This window comes from Setaria italica, chromosome VI (genome assembly GCF_000263155.2).
Source record: "Setaria italica strain Yugu1 chromosome VI, Setaria_italica_v2.0, whole genome shotgun sequence".
Lineage (NCBI taxonomy): Eukaryota > Viridiplantae > Streptophyta > Magnoliopsida > Poales > Poaceae > Setaria > Setaria italica.
The window spans coordinates 673,955-687,389 of record NC_028455.1 but is presented as its reverse complement, the minus strand read 5'-3'; the positions used below and the strand labels follow the sequence as shown (position 1 = coordinate 687,389).

Genomic DNA, 13,435 nt, shown 5'->3' with positions numbered 1-13,435 from the left:
CGGGAGAATCTGCTTCGCTCCTGTTCGGTTTTCGCCCTGGCGCGGTTCGCGCGGCGTGCCAGTCAATCTGACCTATTGATTGACAAGGAAAAGAGCGTCAGATAATTAGAGCCGATCGGCTGGTCTTCCGATCTACCCTGTAAAACGTATCGGTAGGGTCTGCCGATAGGATACTGTAGCGGTCGGCCGGTTCGGCCGATGTATTTGTAATAGATCATTGAGGAAACAAGTAATGCAACCTAAACAAATCTACCGCAACAACACTCGAGATTGATCTGATCGGTTGTATGATAATGAAATAGAGTGAGTAGCCGATCGGACGTACTTTGAGTTGGATAACTGGTGATAGAAGTTAAAACTACAGGCAAAACCTATGATTCTAGCTAGTATCGATAACTGGTGAATAAACATAAATGAGACGACAGCGATGCGCCCAAAGTCAAAACTTACATATTACTCGAAACGTGGAACTTACAGATTGGCCGGAGATCGAAGCGATGCAGCCCTGCCGACTTACACGAACTCGTGAAAGAACCAGAAAGAACCAGAAAACTTGGAAAAGTCGCTGACTTGAAAGTAAATTACAAGAATAGTAGATTGATTTGTATTGATGTGTGTATCTGTTACAAGCCTCAGAGTCTCTATTTATACCCTTTACAACAAGTCTTATTCGACTATGACTCGGCAATATCTCTAATTTAAAGCAAATAATCTAAACAAACAAACTAGGAGTCGGACACAAACCCTACAATAACTATCCAACTTCGACAATATCTCTAATTTAAAGCAGCTAATCTAAACAAACAAACTAGATTAGGAGTCGGACACAAACCCTACAATAACTATCCAACTTCGTACTCACGCTTCAGTACTCTTTCACCTCTCTGACCCATTAGGCTCATCTCAGCCGAACTGTTTTGACCTTTCATCAGCCGGTCTTATCATTGGCCGGTCGGCCGTATCACTGAAGCTTCATCGGCCGCTTCCTTCAATCATAGCTCCTGGCTCATCTGTATAGGCCATTCTTCTTTCTCTTTTGACACCAACTTTGGCACGCGTCAAAAACCGGTGTCAACAAGTCTTTTATTAAATATTAGGAGATCGATGCCACGTCGGCGTCACAGCAAAGCGAAGGCAGCAGATCTACCCGTAGAAGAGAAAGCAGGGAGCGAGGGAGAGAGGGGAAGCCATGGCAGTGCAAGTGTCGAGCCTGAACGAGCCGTTCGACCAGGTGGTCATCCATTCCAGCGTGCGCATCGTGCAGAGTCTTAGCCCCCGCGACGCCGCTGAGCTGCAGGAAGGGTACCAGGTGGGGGAGGAGCTCTGGGTCATCAGCAACTCGAAAGCTGTGAGGAAGGTGGAGGATTCTGTCAATATCCTGTCCCTGCTGATGTCGATCGTGCTGCCGAAACTACGGGAGCACCCCACCAACCGCCCGCTGCTCGAGGCGATGTACCGCTACAACCAGGACTTGAAGGAGCGTGGAGCTGCTGCAGGGGGAAGCTGCCGCACCAACCTCGCCGTCTTCGCCGTCCACTGCGCTGCCGCCACCGCCATCTGCAACGCGGGGCGTGTCGAGGGAGAACGGCCCGGATGAACCGAAGCCGGCCTTCTTCGGAGGATGTCCATCTGTCGCATCCATTTCTTGGGTCAGTCGCCATAAAAAAATGGATTTGTCAAATAAAATGAAATCCTTTTGATCATATCTCTTTATTGCACGAAGGTTCGTTCAGTCACGAAGCTCACCAAGAAGAGCATCATGAGCCAGTTGCTCTGCAGCTGCGTCGCCATCGACGCCGTAGAACTTGGTGTACCTCTTGCCCCAGCCACAACGCCATGCCATGTCAGTCACAAGCCACTGGTACGTCACTGCATGGCCGGTCAGCCAAACGCGGCGGCGCACGCACCTGTGGTACGTCGTGCCGGCGGCGAACTTCACGTCGGGGCACGCCCAGGCCAGCGACAAGGACACCACCCGCCTCGCCCCCGCCGGCAAGGCCATCGACGCCGCCACCGCCGCACCGACGGAGGACCCGGGCTTCGACGCCGCCGCCGTCGGCGTGCCCGAACGAGCCGTGCTGTTGCAGCAAACGGGTTCGAAGTGTCAGAGATTCAGATGACGTAATTCAGAGTTCAGAGATGGATGGATGTTTCCACCTTCTTGATCTGGTCCCACATGTCGGGTCGCCGTGAAGCCGCCGGAGCTGGACGGGCCCATCGTGAACGACGGGCAGACGCTGACACCGACGCCGTCCGTTTCCTGGGATGCGATCGCGAACGTCACCGGAGGGTGCCCGCCGGCCGCCCTGCACCATTAGCGTCGGTGTCATCTCAAGCGTCAGTCACCACCAACAGAAGTGAAAAAGCATAGGTCAGATGCCATGGAAGATCAAACACCACCTGTGATGCAGGAGAACGCCACTGACACCGTCCCGATCTCTGCAAAACATGCAAGAAGAACACAGTTGCAACAAGTAAGAAGGCAGTGTGGATGCTTGCTCCTACAGTACCGCATGAGAATAAAACACAATGGCATGTCCATTACTTCATTTTTGAGTTGCGATGATTCCCGGTCAGTTCTGATTTCCCACCAACTGAATTCTACAAGATTATCGAATCAAAGGTAAGCTATTTTCATCAAAGATTTTAGTCCCTTTGTACTGAAGAACAAGCAAGGTGTGGGGTCTGCAGTCTGCACTTACAGCCCAGGTGAAGAGCAGCGTCACATCTGCAGGTGCGCTCCCAGAGTTGTGCACCTGAAATGCAGGCGTCAGAGCGTCAGCATGCAGTGATGATAAACAAGTTGCAACACGATTTGAGCCGACATTTGTAGAAAGAACAAAAAGGGGAATTAAAACAGATTTTACCGTAAACGTGAAAACCGCAGCAGGGAAGCTGCTCTCTTCGTAATTGTGAGGGACGAAGGGCGATATCTGATGGCAGGCGATCTTGACTTCAGGGTCAGGCTCACCTGCATTGGAATTTTCAGATGACGACTATTATGATGTGCACAAATAACATCTTCAACTAATTTACATATTTTTTGTAGCTATGATGGAATTGTTGCTTTTAGTTAAAATTCCTAATCTGAAACTGAAGTGCTGGGAGTAATTTACCATCATATACTGTCCATGATCTTGTATTCGTTTTCCAATGTAGCGTTCTTATGCCAAAAAACCGTGTGCGTGTGCCCGGATGGCCCGCGTTATAATATTTCTTTTTCTTCTTAATATAAAGGTGGGCAGCTCTCCTAAGTATTCTCGAAAAAAAACCTATCCATGATCTTGGAAACAGGGCGTGGTAAGTGCATTTGTCCTCCTTCAGCTTCCAGTCCCAAGATCCAATACTGGCTTTACCCACTCCCCTGTAAAATTAAATTCACACAATTCTTGACCATGATGTCTTGCCTGTTTAGATGCACATATACAAACATGTTAGGATTTCAATGCTCACCTGAGGAGATCCGCAGTCGGCGCAGACAACACCGTGGAGTACTTCTTCCATTCGGGCGCGAAATAAATGCCTAGGTAAGAGAATAGCAGCTAAGAAGTTGTTTACAGTTAAGTGCAAATGAGTATTTCGAATCATGAATAGAGTTGTAAAATGATTACTGAAAACTGATTTGCTAAGATAGGTTTCTCTTCATTTGTCACTGGGAATATCTGAAATTGCTGAAAGTACCCTCTGTAGCTTCTCCCTATGCTTCCTGCACTGATAAATGGAAATGGTTTGAACAAACTGTCCATCATGAGTCATCTAACCTTCAATTAACTGTAGACAAACTTATATTTCATAGAGAAGTAGACAAACTTTATACTTCACCACGGCAGGTAACATATATAGCTGATTTTGTGCCTATACAAATATTGAACTTAGCTTCTTTAGGACTTGTACATAAAAAGGCTGAGAACACCTGAAACCAAAATGTTCAGTGTTTCAGACCAAACCAAAATGCTCATGCTGCACTGTCAGTTTTGTCATGAAATTAATCTGACTGAATTCTCACCATTCAGGCAGCCTTTCGTCTTGCAGGATCGGCCTCTGCCACTCCTTGATCTGGGACTCCCAACATTCTCTCTCTCGCCTGCTGTCGATCCTGCTTCCGGAGCTCACCCCACCAACCGCCCACGCCTCGAGGTCCTGTGCCGCTACGTCCACGAGTTGAAGGAGGGGGGAACTGCTGCCGGGGGAACCTGCCACACCAACATCGTCATCTTCGCCAACCGTGGCGCGGCCTACCTCAACAACGCCCTCGCACTCCCAGCTACTCCACACGTCAGCCTCTGCTTCGATGACCTCCGCTTCTTTATCGACGATCTCGTGGAACTGGGCCGCCGCATCTTGGACAGCACCTACACCATCAGGCATGATTGAAGCCTTCGACCAGACGCGTTGCGTTAAGAGGAATCTGTTTTAGGAGAGAGTTGTGAGGGGTTTCGTTGATGTAGAGCCTTCGATGAGGTGTGTTGTTCTATGAGAGATCTGTGAGGGTTTCGTTGATGTAGAGGTTTGTTATCTCTGATGAATTAAAGAATTATTGAGCATGAACAGTGATTTTATTCGTATTCTATTTCATCTCTAAAATCAATCCGAATGGGGAATTTCTCTTATGAGCTGGGACAGGCCAGGTCTAGACCGAGCCCATTTGCCAATACGACTCGATCCCCAAATGGGGTCAGGTCAGAGGAGGGGGGAAGAGGACGGCGGCGGCGGTGGCAGATTCGACAGTTGGCGCGTCAGGTAGGAGCAGTCGCTCATTCCTTACTAGCTTTCAATAACCTCCTTCGGTCTTAGCGCCGACAGCAGCGCCGTCCAAGGCGACACCATTCGTGTGACGACCAGCCCCAAATCTCCCAGGTTGATCTTTATCCTAGCCCCTGATCATCTGTCTAGTTTACCGCGCCTGAAAGTTCAACCTTTCGACCGGTCCCAACCCCTGAGACCCGACCCCTCCCCGCCTTGCTTCGGTTCCGAACCCGCCAAAACCAGCCCACCGTCGGATCCTTCTAAGTCTTTCCCAAACGTCCGTTCTATCTGACCAGTGGACCCGCGAGATCTTTTTCCCCCAGATCTTCCGCGACAGGTGCACTCGAGTTGCATGCTCGCTTCAGAGTCTCCCCGCCGCGTGGCTCATCTTCTCCGACGCCCGCCGCTCAGCCTCGTCTCTGACCCGCGGCCGAATGGATTCTCGCGCCCCCTTCCCCAATGGCAGCGAAAGCCCCTCTGCAAACTTTCTGAAGCACCTCACCTCCCGCGCCCATCATCACATCGCCAGATCCCGGCTGCAGAGCCCGATGTCGCCCGTCTTTTCCGTCACTTCGAACACAGTCGCGCTGCCTGGTCTTCGCTACCCGACGATTCCTCCTTCGCCAACCCCGACCACGGCAGCGACAGCTCCTTTCCCCGCCCTGTCAGAAGCCGCCCGACAATCTGTTGCTCTGCGCTCGCCCGCGCGCCCGCGGCTGCATGTCTTTTCACCTGTGCGCCCTCGATTCTAGCGCCGTTAACCCGGTCGCGTCCATCAAATCTTCCGCACGGCGACGCCCGCCTCCGCCAAATCTCAACCACCGGCATACCCGCTCCTGCGCCGCCCTGACGCCAGAACCCAATGACCGCTGGCGTCATCTCCGAAGTCCTGCACCACCGCCCCCGTCGCTCAATCGCCGCCCAGGCAGAGCACTCCATTGCTTCTTCCCCGGCCTTCGCGCCGCTCACCTTCTCTCTCTCCCGCGCCGCTTCCCTTCCCCGTCCCAGCCGCTATAAAAGGGAATGCGCAAGCCCGCCGGAGTTCCCTCCGCCATTGTTGCCTTCCGCCACCTCTCTTGCTCCCTGCTCAAGCTCCTAGCACCACACCCTAAAGTTCTTGAGGAACTCTCCTCTCAGCTCCCCTCCGTTTTCTCCAAGCCACCCAGCCGCTTGCTCCTCCGTGCTGCGTAAAAGCTCACTTGTGATCCACAAGAAGCACCGCCGCCGCCGGAGCACTGCCGGTCTTAGCCGTTGTTCAAAGCCTTAGTCCCTCCTCCCAAGTCTACTTCTTCCCGACCCCAAGCTTTCCTTGTAGGAAGAAGGTAAGATGTCGACCCCAGTCCGCTTCGCCCGACCCCTCTTATCCGCCCGACCCCGGTTCCGTCTCGCCCGACCCTATCTGTTCCGCCGACCCTTATCCGCCTCGCCCAAGGGCTCGTCTGTGATCTTTTTCTTCAACCCGAGGGTGTATGTGTAAAACTTAGGAACCCTTCAGCGCTTGCGTCTGAGGATCCCTAGTATACCACATCCTCTAGTTCAAGGATCAGATCACAAGTTCCTTTCCAACCCTCACCTCTTGATCTCCACCAGCTCCTTTGAACCTCCCCACCCTCCTGCTCTTTGTCGCGAGTTTCTGGGCTCAGGCGAGCAAGTGTTGCTGTTGAAATAACCGTCTATGCTAACTCTTGCATTGCATTCGTGTAGAGCTGTGCCTCGCCGACGGCTTCTACGAGCTACACCCGGCGCCAGAAGACGAAGCTGTAGCTGAGCTCCTGCTCCCAGAAGCCGAAGCCGCCCCCGAAGTCGAGCAGTTCTCTTCCTCTTTGCTCGAAGGCAAGCCCCGGTTGCATGAAAACCCTGCGTTATTTTCCAAACTTGCGCATGCCTTCCTTGAAACATGCTTGTGCATTTACGTATAGGAGTTGTTTGCAACCCTAGATGCATGACCTAGTTTCCTATGATCTGAGCACTAGCTGTTGGACCGAGTAGCTGCTTGCTTAATTAGGAGACGGTAAAAGCTGAGTGATTCCCTGTCACTCGTGAGTTATAGGAGTTGGATGCCTACCCTTCTGTTATAACTATAAGGACGATGGACGGGGCCAGGGTTTGGGTAACTCTTTGGTGGTCGGATGGTTGCTCCGTCTGTCTATGAAAACTTGCTAAGGCCCGACAGTGGTGGTGTTCGTGATCAAGTGTTTGAAAGTACTAGCCTCATACTTAGTATGGGATGAGGAAGCCTAGTACCGGATTGAACCTAGACGTGAGCGGTCGCCCCATTGTTCTTGGAACGGAGTTTCCCCTGCTGGATGTCGCACGTGGTGGCATGCGTGGTCACAGAACGGCAGAGGCCGGGTCTGTGGAACCTTGCACCAAAGGAAATGGGCCCGACACGGGTTAGGGGATTGATGGGGAAGGCCGACACAGGAAGCAACCTCCGGGTGCGCGGATGTCGTGAGGCTAGGTTCACCATGCATGGTTAAAGAACTCGAATCGATTCGTCTGCCTCTCACAGTTTGAGATTGGTTGATCGCTATGTCACCCTGAGTAAATGAGGAATCTGATGATGACATGGATTTGTTGATATACATACCTTGTTTGGCTCTATGATTGCTTAGAATATGTTGCAAAACCTAGACTGGTTAAAGAACTTAGAATCGGAGCTAAAACTTGAAAATAGGGTTTACTTAGTGCTTTTGGCAAACAAACTTCTCAGCCAAAAAGCCCTGCATGTCTAGAATGGTGGAGTAGTTTTACTCCTGCCGATTAAGTCTTGTTGAGCTTAGTAGCTCAGCCTTGTTGTGGCTCCTGTTTTTCAGGTGAAGTTGCTGCCCCCGACCCTTCTCCTGCTGCCACTTGGCCGCCCCAGCTCCCTCCGGGTTGGACGGTCGAGTGGGATTCCTCCTCGGACGGCGAGGAGAGGGATCAGTGATGTCCCGGCTGGCCTCACCAGGACGTTCGACCCCGACGATTGCTTCCGCTAGTGTTTTACCTTCTGTTGTTTTCCGAAATCCTGTAAAACTCTGATGTTCATTTCGCAACTAAATTCAGTGGTTAATTTGTTAACTCGGTGGACTTGTTGTACTCTCTGGAACCGCTCACCTTCGTGTGAGTCTGCTAAAAGGGTCCTGTTCAAGTGGTTAAATCGGAGGAAAATCCGACGGCACTTCGTGTTTACTCGGCTTAGGCATGAGCATCGCATATCAGGCGGCTAAATCATGTTTAACCAAGTAGATCCGAAGTGAATCCGCCACAATTCGCTTCGGAAGCCTCGAGTTCGCTGTCAACGCTGGGGCAAGTTGCATCTCCTCCCAAATTTTCTTCCAGCCCAGGCATTCCGTTTCGAAAGCTTGGACTTCATCGCTGACCAGCTAGGTCACCTGCACCTCCTTGAAGAGGGGCTCCCCATCCAGCCTGAGCTGGAGGGGGTACTGCCAAGTGACGGCCCCACCACGTTGCGCATTGATGGCGGTGCCCTAGTGTGTCCGATCGACGTACACCTCGGGGCAGACCCCGAGCTGAGGCCTACTAGTGCACCTTTTATGCGCTGGCCAACATCTTTACCCAGCTCTCGGGGGAGGCCCCACTCCCCCGGAGAGTGAGTTCTGGGACCCTATGGTTCAGCTACCGTAGGGTCTTCGAGACGCAGCCTAGCTCTTCTATATAGATCTCAAGCGCAAGCTCCGCCCGCGAACCTCACGTTCGTCGGTGCGGTGGAGTACGCGCTGGCATCCTTCCACAACCTCATGGATTAGGCATCTTACTCCAATTCTGAAAAAGTGAAACCCCAAGCCAAAAGAATAAGAAGGATATGGCGATCGAGGTGCAAACCAATGAAATTCAGTAATAACATTGGCAGTGGACTTTTAGAAACGTAATCTGGAAACATCATGCTTGCAATGATCTTTGGTAGTGTTGTGATGGCATGAATATAACCAGGTACCCTAAGATCCCAACAGCTAGGTAAAACAGAGTGAGGTTCATAGTCAAATAATGCAAACTCACAAAAAAGAAATAAAATTTTTGAATAGTGCTACATCAGAAATAAGACCTGGAATTGCAGATTGAATAATTAGACTACTCCTGCAGCCAAAACACAACCAAAAAAAAAATACAACAGTGCATTTGACATGCCATCACGCTCAAGTCTCTTTTCAAATCCATGGTGATATAGATAGCTAAAAATCATACTACTGAAACAACTAAATAAGTCAAGTAAGATCACCAACCTGCATCCACCCTCTCCATTCATCAGTTTGGTGGCGATTAAGATAGAGAATGGATTTTCTTGAAATTGCTGACGGTTCATGGTGCTTCTTAAGTGAAGTACTAGGATCGTGCCCGTGCGTTGCTACGGGCAATTCATATTCTATCTTACCGGAAGAAACAAATTCAGTATATAATTTTAATTACACTTCATTATGTTACTGACGTATGGCGGTCCAAAACATACATCACACACCAATACATCTTATTTTATAGATGAAGCATATATGACATCTCATATTCATCCCTATGCACAAGAAAACATATAATTTTTTACCCTTGCTGTTCAGTGATGAACATTGTGCTGATCTATAAGAGATCAAATGATGTCATTGTGCCTAGCTACAGGAAAAAAAATGTGCGCCAAAATAGAAAGGTCCAGCATATTTATTTGAAACCTTTTGATTCCCTACACCAATAATTGTAAAATAGAAAGGTAAGTAAGTAATAAAAAACATCTCTGGCTGGAGCAGATGGCTTAAGCTCCAGCATCACTTTCGGTTGCACATGATATTAGGAAAGTTACCTTGCACATGAGACAAATGTATCACACTTATCCTATTCTCCAATCTTCATAGTTCTGATTGAGTAAAACTAAAGTTTGCTCCCCATAATTCCACCATAGTTTCGTTGTGCTAATAGGATCGGCTCCGCTACAACGTGCTTCCTCTGACAAAAGATGACAACATCTTCCTAAATCACCAGCAAATTTGGATTCCACTCTCGGCACCAACATACACTGGTATGCTCTCCAACCTGTTGAAAGTATTGCCTCTACTGTAGATGTATTTTAAGAATTGTTCAATGATCAATGCAGTGTAATCATTGACTCACTCCAAGATCTTAGACAGTTTGTTCACATAAACAGTCAGTATGAGGACCTGGTGGTGTATTTCAGAATTTTGACACCAATGTAGTAATGAAAAGTTTCATCTACCTTATCATGGACCCAATGCCACCACCAGCAGAATCTAGAGCACTACCTTGAAAAAGAAAGCATATGGTTTGGATCATTATGACAATAACTCAACCAATTTGACAAAGTTAAAATTACAAGGAGAATAATTTACTTACTATTTAACAACATTGATACTTACTAATAAAGTTATAAGTTGTGCCAGGTAGCAAGAAGTCACAAGTATCTAAAATCGAAACTTTTATTTTCCCAGCAGACCTGTCACAAGAATGAAATAACATATTAGGAGGCACTTATTACTATCAGGTTTGCTAAATGATGTTTCATTATGTGTTTGAACAAAGAGAAAGTGATGGAGGTAGGGAAGCTTATCCAATGATCTCTAGCTAAGTCTATGAGAGCACACCTGAACTAAACTAAAGATAGGGCACCAAATAAAAGCCCTACTTCAGTAAAAAGTAAGGGCAGTCAAGAGTCAATTGTGCTCTACACAAAAGCAATTCACTGGAAATTCAATATTTGTGCTCCATGCCATACCTTCCAATCATGTTATTGATAAAAGAATTGCTACTGCCAATGGAAAACCACGGATAATTTTTTTTCCTTCTGAATATAGCCCTTGGCCAAGTCTGTACTCTATACTACCAATATCTAGCTGATTGGAATATCACAACCTAAACTTTTTAGCGCAGATTAACTTTATATGCAAGTAAAGTAGTTGAGTATTATGAATTCTGACCTTCTTATCTGCTATCATCTAACTGTTACTTTGGCAAGTTTCATAGAAGGAAAATAGATCTCCCCAAAGCATTGTCAAGTTAAAAAAATGACAAACATGTGCAGATAAGCAGATAGCAAATAGGGATCAAGTACACCTTAGGCAGACAAGGATCGATTGGCATGCTACAACCAAAGTAACGGTGGTCATTTTGAGTATTCAGTATCATAGCCACTGGGATATCCACTTCGACTCTTCCAAAAGCTTGACAGACTGGTACCTCCATTTGCCAAAATAGCAGCACGTACAGTCTACATAGTGCAATAGCTCCATACATTGAATGCATATTGCATAACTGATCAAGATCTAAGAATTAGGAGTAAATGATCTCAGGTCGACTTACAGAGTTCCCCACAGCCTTTGCAGACTGCTTCCAAGTAGCATTTTGAACTTTTACAATTTTCATGTTCAGGGTTAAGTACTCAATGTGAACTCCAGTTTTTGGGCCACCTTTAACAAAAAGCTGAGGAAGATAAAACTCAGGACCCATAATTCTCTTCACAAAAGTATAACTAAAATGACAATGATCTAGCAACAGCATGCCAGGCTGCTAGCAGAGCCATCCCCAGAAGAACATAAAAACTTGACGGGGTGTATATATAGCGGGCATAAATTTTTAGGAGACAACAAGTTATTAATGATCACCACAAAAGTAGCACCTCGAGTGAGGTAAATATACTCAGGATGTATTTGCAATCGTTTGTACACCTCCACCTTTATAACCTGACTCAAAACTTGTCCTGAAGATTGGACATAGTTAGGGTCGTAAGCCAATAAGCAACTGAAGCTAACATATATCTATTGTCAACTTACATAGAGATGTTATGCTAGTTTTTGCAGCTTTAATTGAAAATTTGGGTCCGTCCATCGAACAGTTTAGACTAATAACCCCAGAATCTCATCACCAAGGCAGGGGCGAAGTAGCAAGGTCTCATCCACGAAATGATTTACGGATTTCAGAGTTTCAGACAATGCATCTGCAAGTAGACAAGAGGTCTACAAATTTCACAATCCAATCATAATACCTGAAACCTTGAAATTAAGAGCTTGAGAAAATATTCCTACTTTACATAGAAGTATCTCTATTAGCTTCCACCTTCTGAATGTACAAACCTCATATTTTACAATTCCACCTTTAGTAGCAATCTGGCAAAGTGCTAAATTTCATATGGCACCATTTTTTGCTGAAAAAAATGCAAACCTCATATGTTACAATTCCACCTGAAATAACATGATATTCTTTATAACATCCTGAAAAAGGTAGTGCAGAGCACAATTCACCTTTATGCAAAATCAATGCAATTTTGGTAAAGAGAAATCTACACACTAAATAACGAAACAGATTGGTTAGAGAGAGAAAGGCTATTCTTAAATTGAGAAATCACTGCCATGAAAATTGAGATCGACTGAAATGGCATTCATTTGCCAAATGGCAATGCCGACCAATCTGTTAAACGGACGTATGTAGTGAGCATCATAAACCCAGGAAAGGAAACATAACAGTACATCGCTGCTAGAAAACCAAATAGTTATCAGTACAAACATTACTGTAATATAACTCAATTTGAACGCACATAACAAGAACTAAATTCTGCAGGCCAAAATAAACCAAAGTAACCATCCTTCTTTCAGACTTCGTTCATGTGATGATTACTGCAAAAAAATAAAAAATAAAATCACCTGAGGCATAAAGATAGATCAAAGGATCATGAAGAGAGAACTACCCCAATCATCAATAGTAAAACACCACCAAACATTTGGTAGCCAGAGACATATATAAATATAAAATCCCGCAGCTCCTATGACCATGAACAGAAAATTGGAGGGAAGCCACATGCTCACTCAATCTATCACATGGGCCTGTTCGCTTCAGCTTATTCAGCCGGCTTATCAGCCAACAAACAGTATTTTCCTCTCACAACAAATCAGCCGTTTCAGCTTTTCAGCCGGCTTATAATCTGAAGCGAACAGGCCGCATCAGCTAAAAATGTGCAAAGAGATCACACACGCACAAAAAGGGTATGACTTGGCACTCGCCAATGCTCAGGTTTGCCAAGACAACCAACATTTCTTAACTTGTACTTTCGCCCATTTCAAAAACATAGGGCACTGCAGTATGCAAGACACCAAAACATGAAAACATTCTCACATGCCTCTCCACTAACCTTCAGTGCTCTGATGACTGCAAAGGCTCCCCTGCAAGCTCCTCATCCATGGTAACTATTGTGGCGGAACCGCCCAACTTAAACTGGTTTAAATGCGCCTAATCGTTGTCGGAACAGCAATTATCAGAAGCGTACTTAAAACAGCATAAGTCCGGTAGTCCGTCGAGTGTCCATAGGACTCCTCGAAAAAAATCCACGACGTGTCCCATAGCCATACACCAGGATTGCTTCCACGATGGGAAGGCATCAACAAACATTACATTTTTACATACATACTGAGGTACGAATTATTACAGACCATAGTTTGAAACAAACTTAATAGTGCAGGTTAGATTGGTTCTAAGAGTTTAAAACATAAACCGGTCCAGGTGAAAGGTATGCATCTAAGTTTTATTTCTAGGGTATTACGAGACTCGTAAAAATACCCTAGTTCTTCGGGGCTTCCTCCTCTGTGGACTCCTGCTCCTCTGTGGACTCCTGCTGTGGCTCTGAAATAGCAACGAGGGATAACCCTGAGTACAGGGTACTCAGCAAGACTAACCCGACTAACCAATATAATAGCTTTTC

At 46.9% G+C, this 13,435-nt stretch overlaps 1 protein-coding gene and 1 long non-coding RNA gene across 2 annotated transcripts; both read right to left on the bottom strand.

Moving 5' to 3' along the window:
- Positions 1 to 570: 570 nt before the first annotated feature.
- Positions 571 to 4,368, bottom strand: LOC101783018 (non-lysosomal glucosylceramidase). Its single transcript, XM_022827557.1, has 11 exons — positions 4,007 to 4,368; positions 3,612 to 3,625; positions 3,454 to 3,523; positions 3,117 to 3,364; positions 2,868 to 2,971; positions 2,703 to 2,756; positions 2,546 to 2,601; positions 2,401 to 2,439; positions 2,158 to 2,306; positions 1,747 to 2,078; positions 571 to 1,629 (listed from the first exon to the last, which is right to left on the bottom strand). The coding sequence occupies exons 1-10, from the start codon at positions 4,366 to 4,368 to the stop codon at positions 1,936 to 1,938; spliced, it is 1,239 nt and encodes a 412-aa protein (XP_022683292.1). The 3' UTR covers positions 571 to 1,629; positions 1,747 to 1,935.
- Positions 4,369 to 9,771: 5,403 nt separating this feature from the next.
- LOC101768986 lies at positions 9,772 to 10,604 on the bottom strand. Its single transcript, XR_215343.3, has 3 exons — positions 10,463 to 10,604; positions 10,103 to 10,183; positions 9,772 to 9,988 (listed from the first exon to the last, which is right to left on the bottom strand). It is a non-coding gene; the product is annotated as an uncharacterized LOC101768986 (long non-coding RNA).
- Positions 10,605 to 13,435: the final 2,831 nt, after the last annotated feature.

Coding starts and splice junctions, on each gene's coding strand:
- LOC101783018 (XM_022827557.1), bottom strand. CDS start 4,368: ATGCCTGATGGTGTAGGTGCTGTCCAAGATGCGGCGGCCCAGTTCCAC. Junction 2,972..3,116: donor ATCATGGACAGTATATGATG/GTAAATTACTCC, acceptor ATTCCAATGCAG/GTGAGCCTGACCCTGAAGTC. Junction 2,440..2,545: donor CATCGCAACTCAAAAATGAA/GTAATGGACATG, acceptor CATGTTTTGCAG/AGATCGGGACGGTGTCAGTG.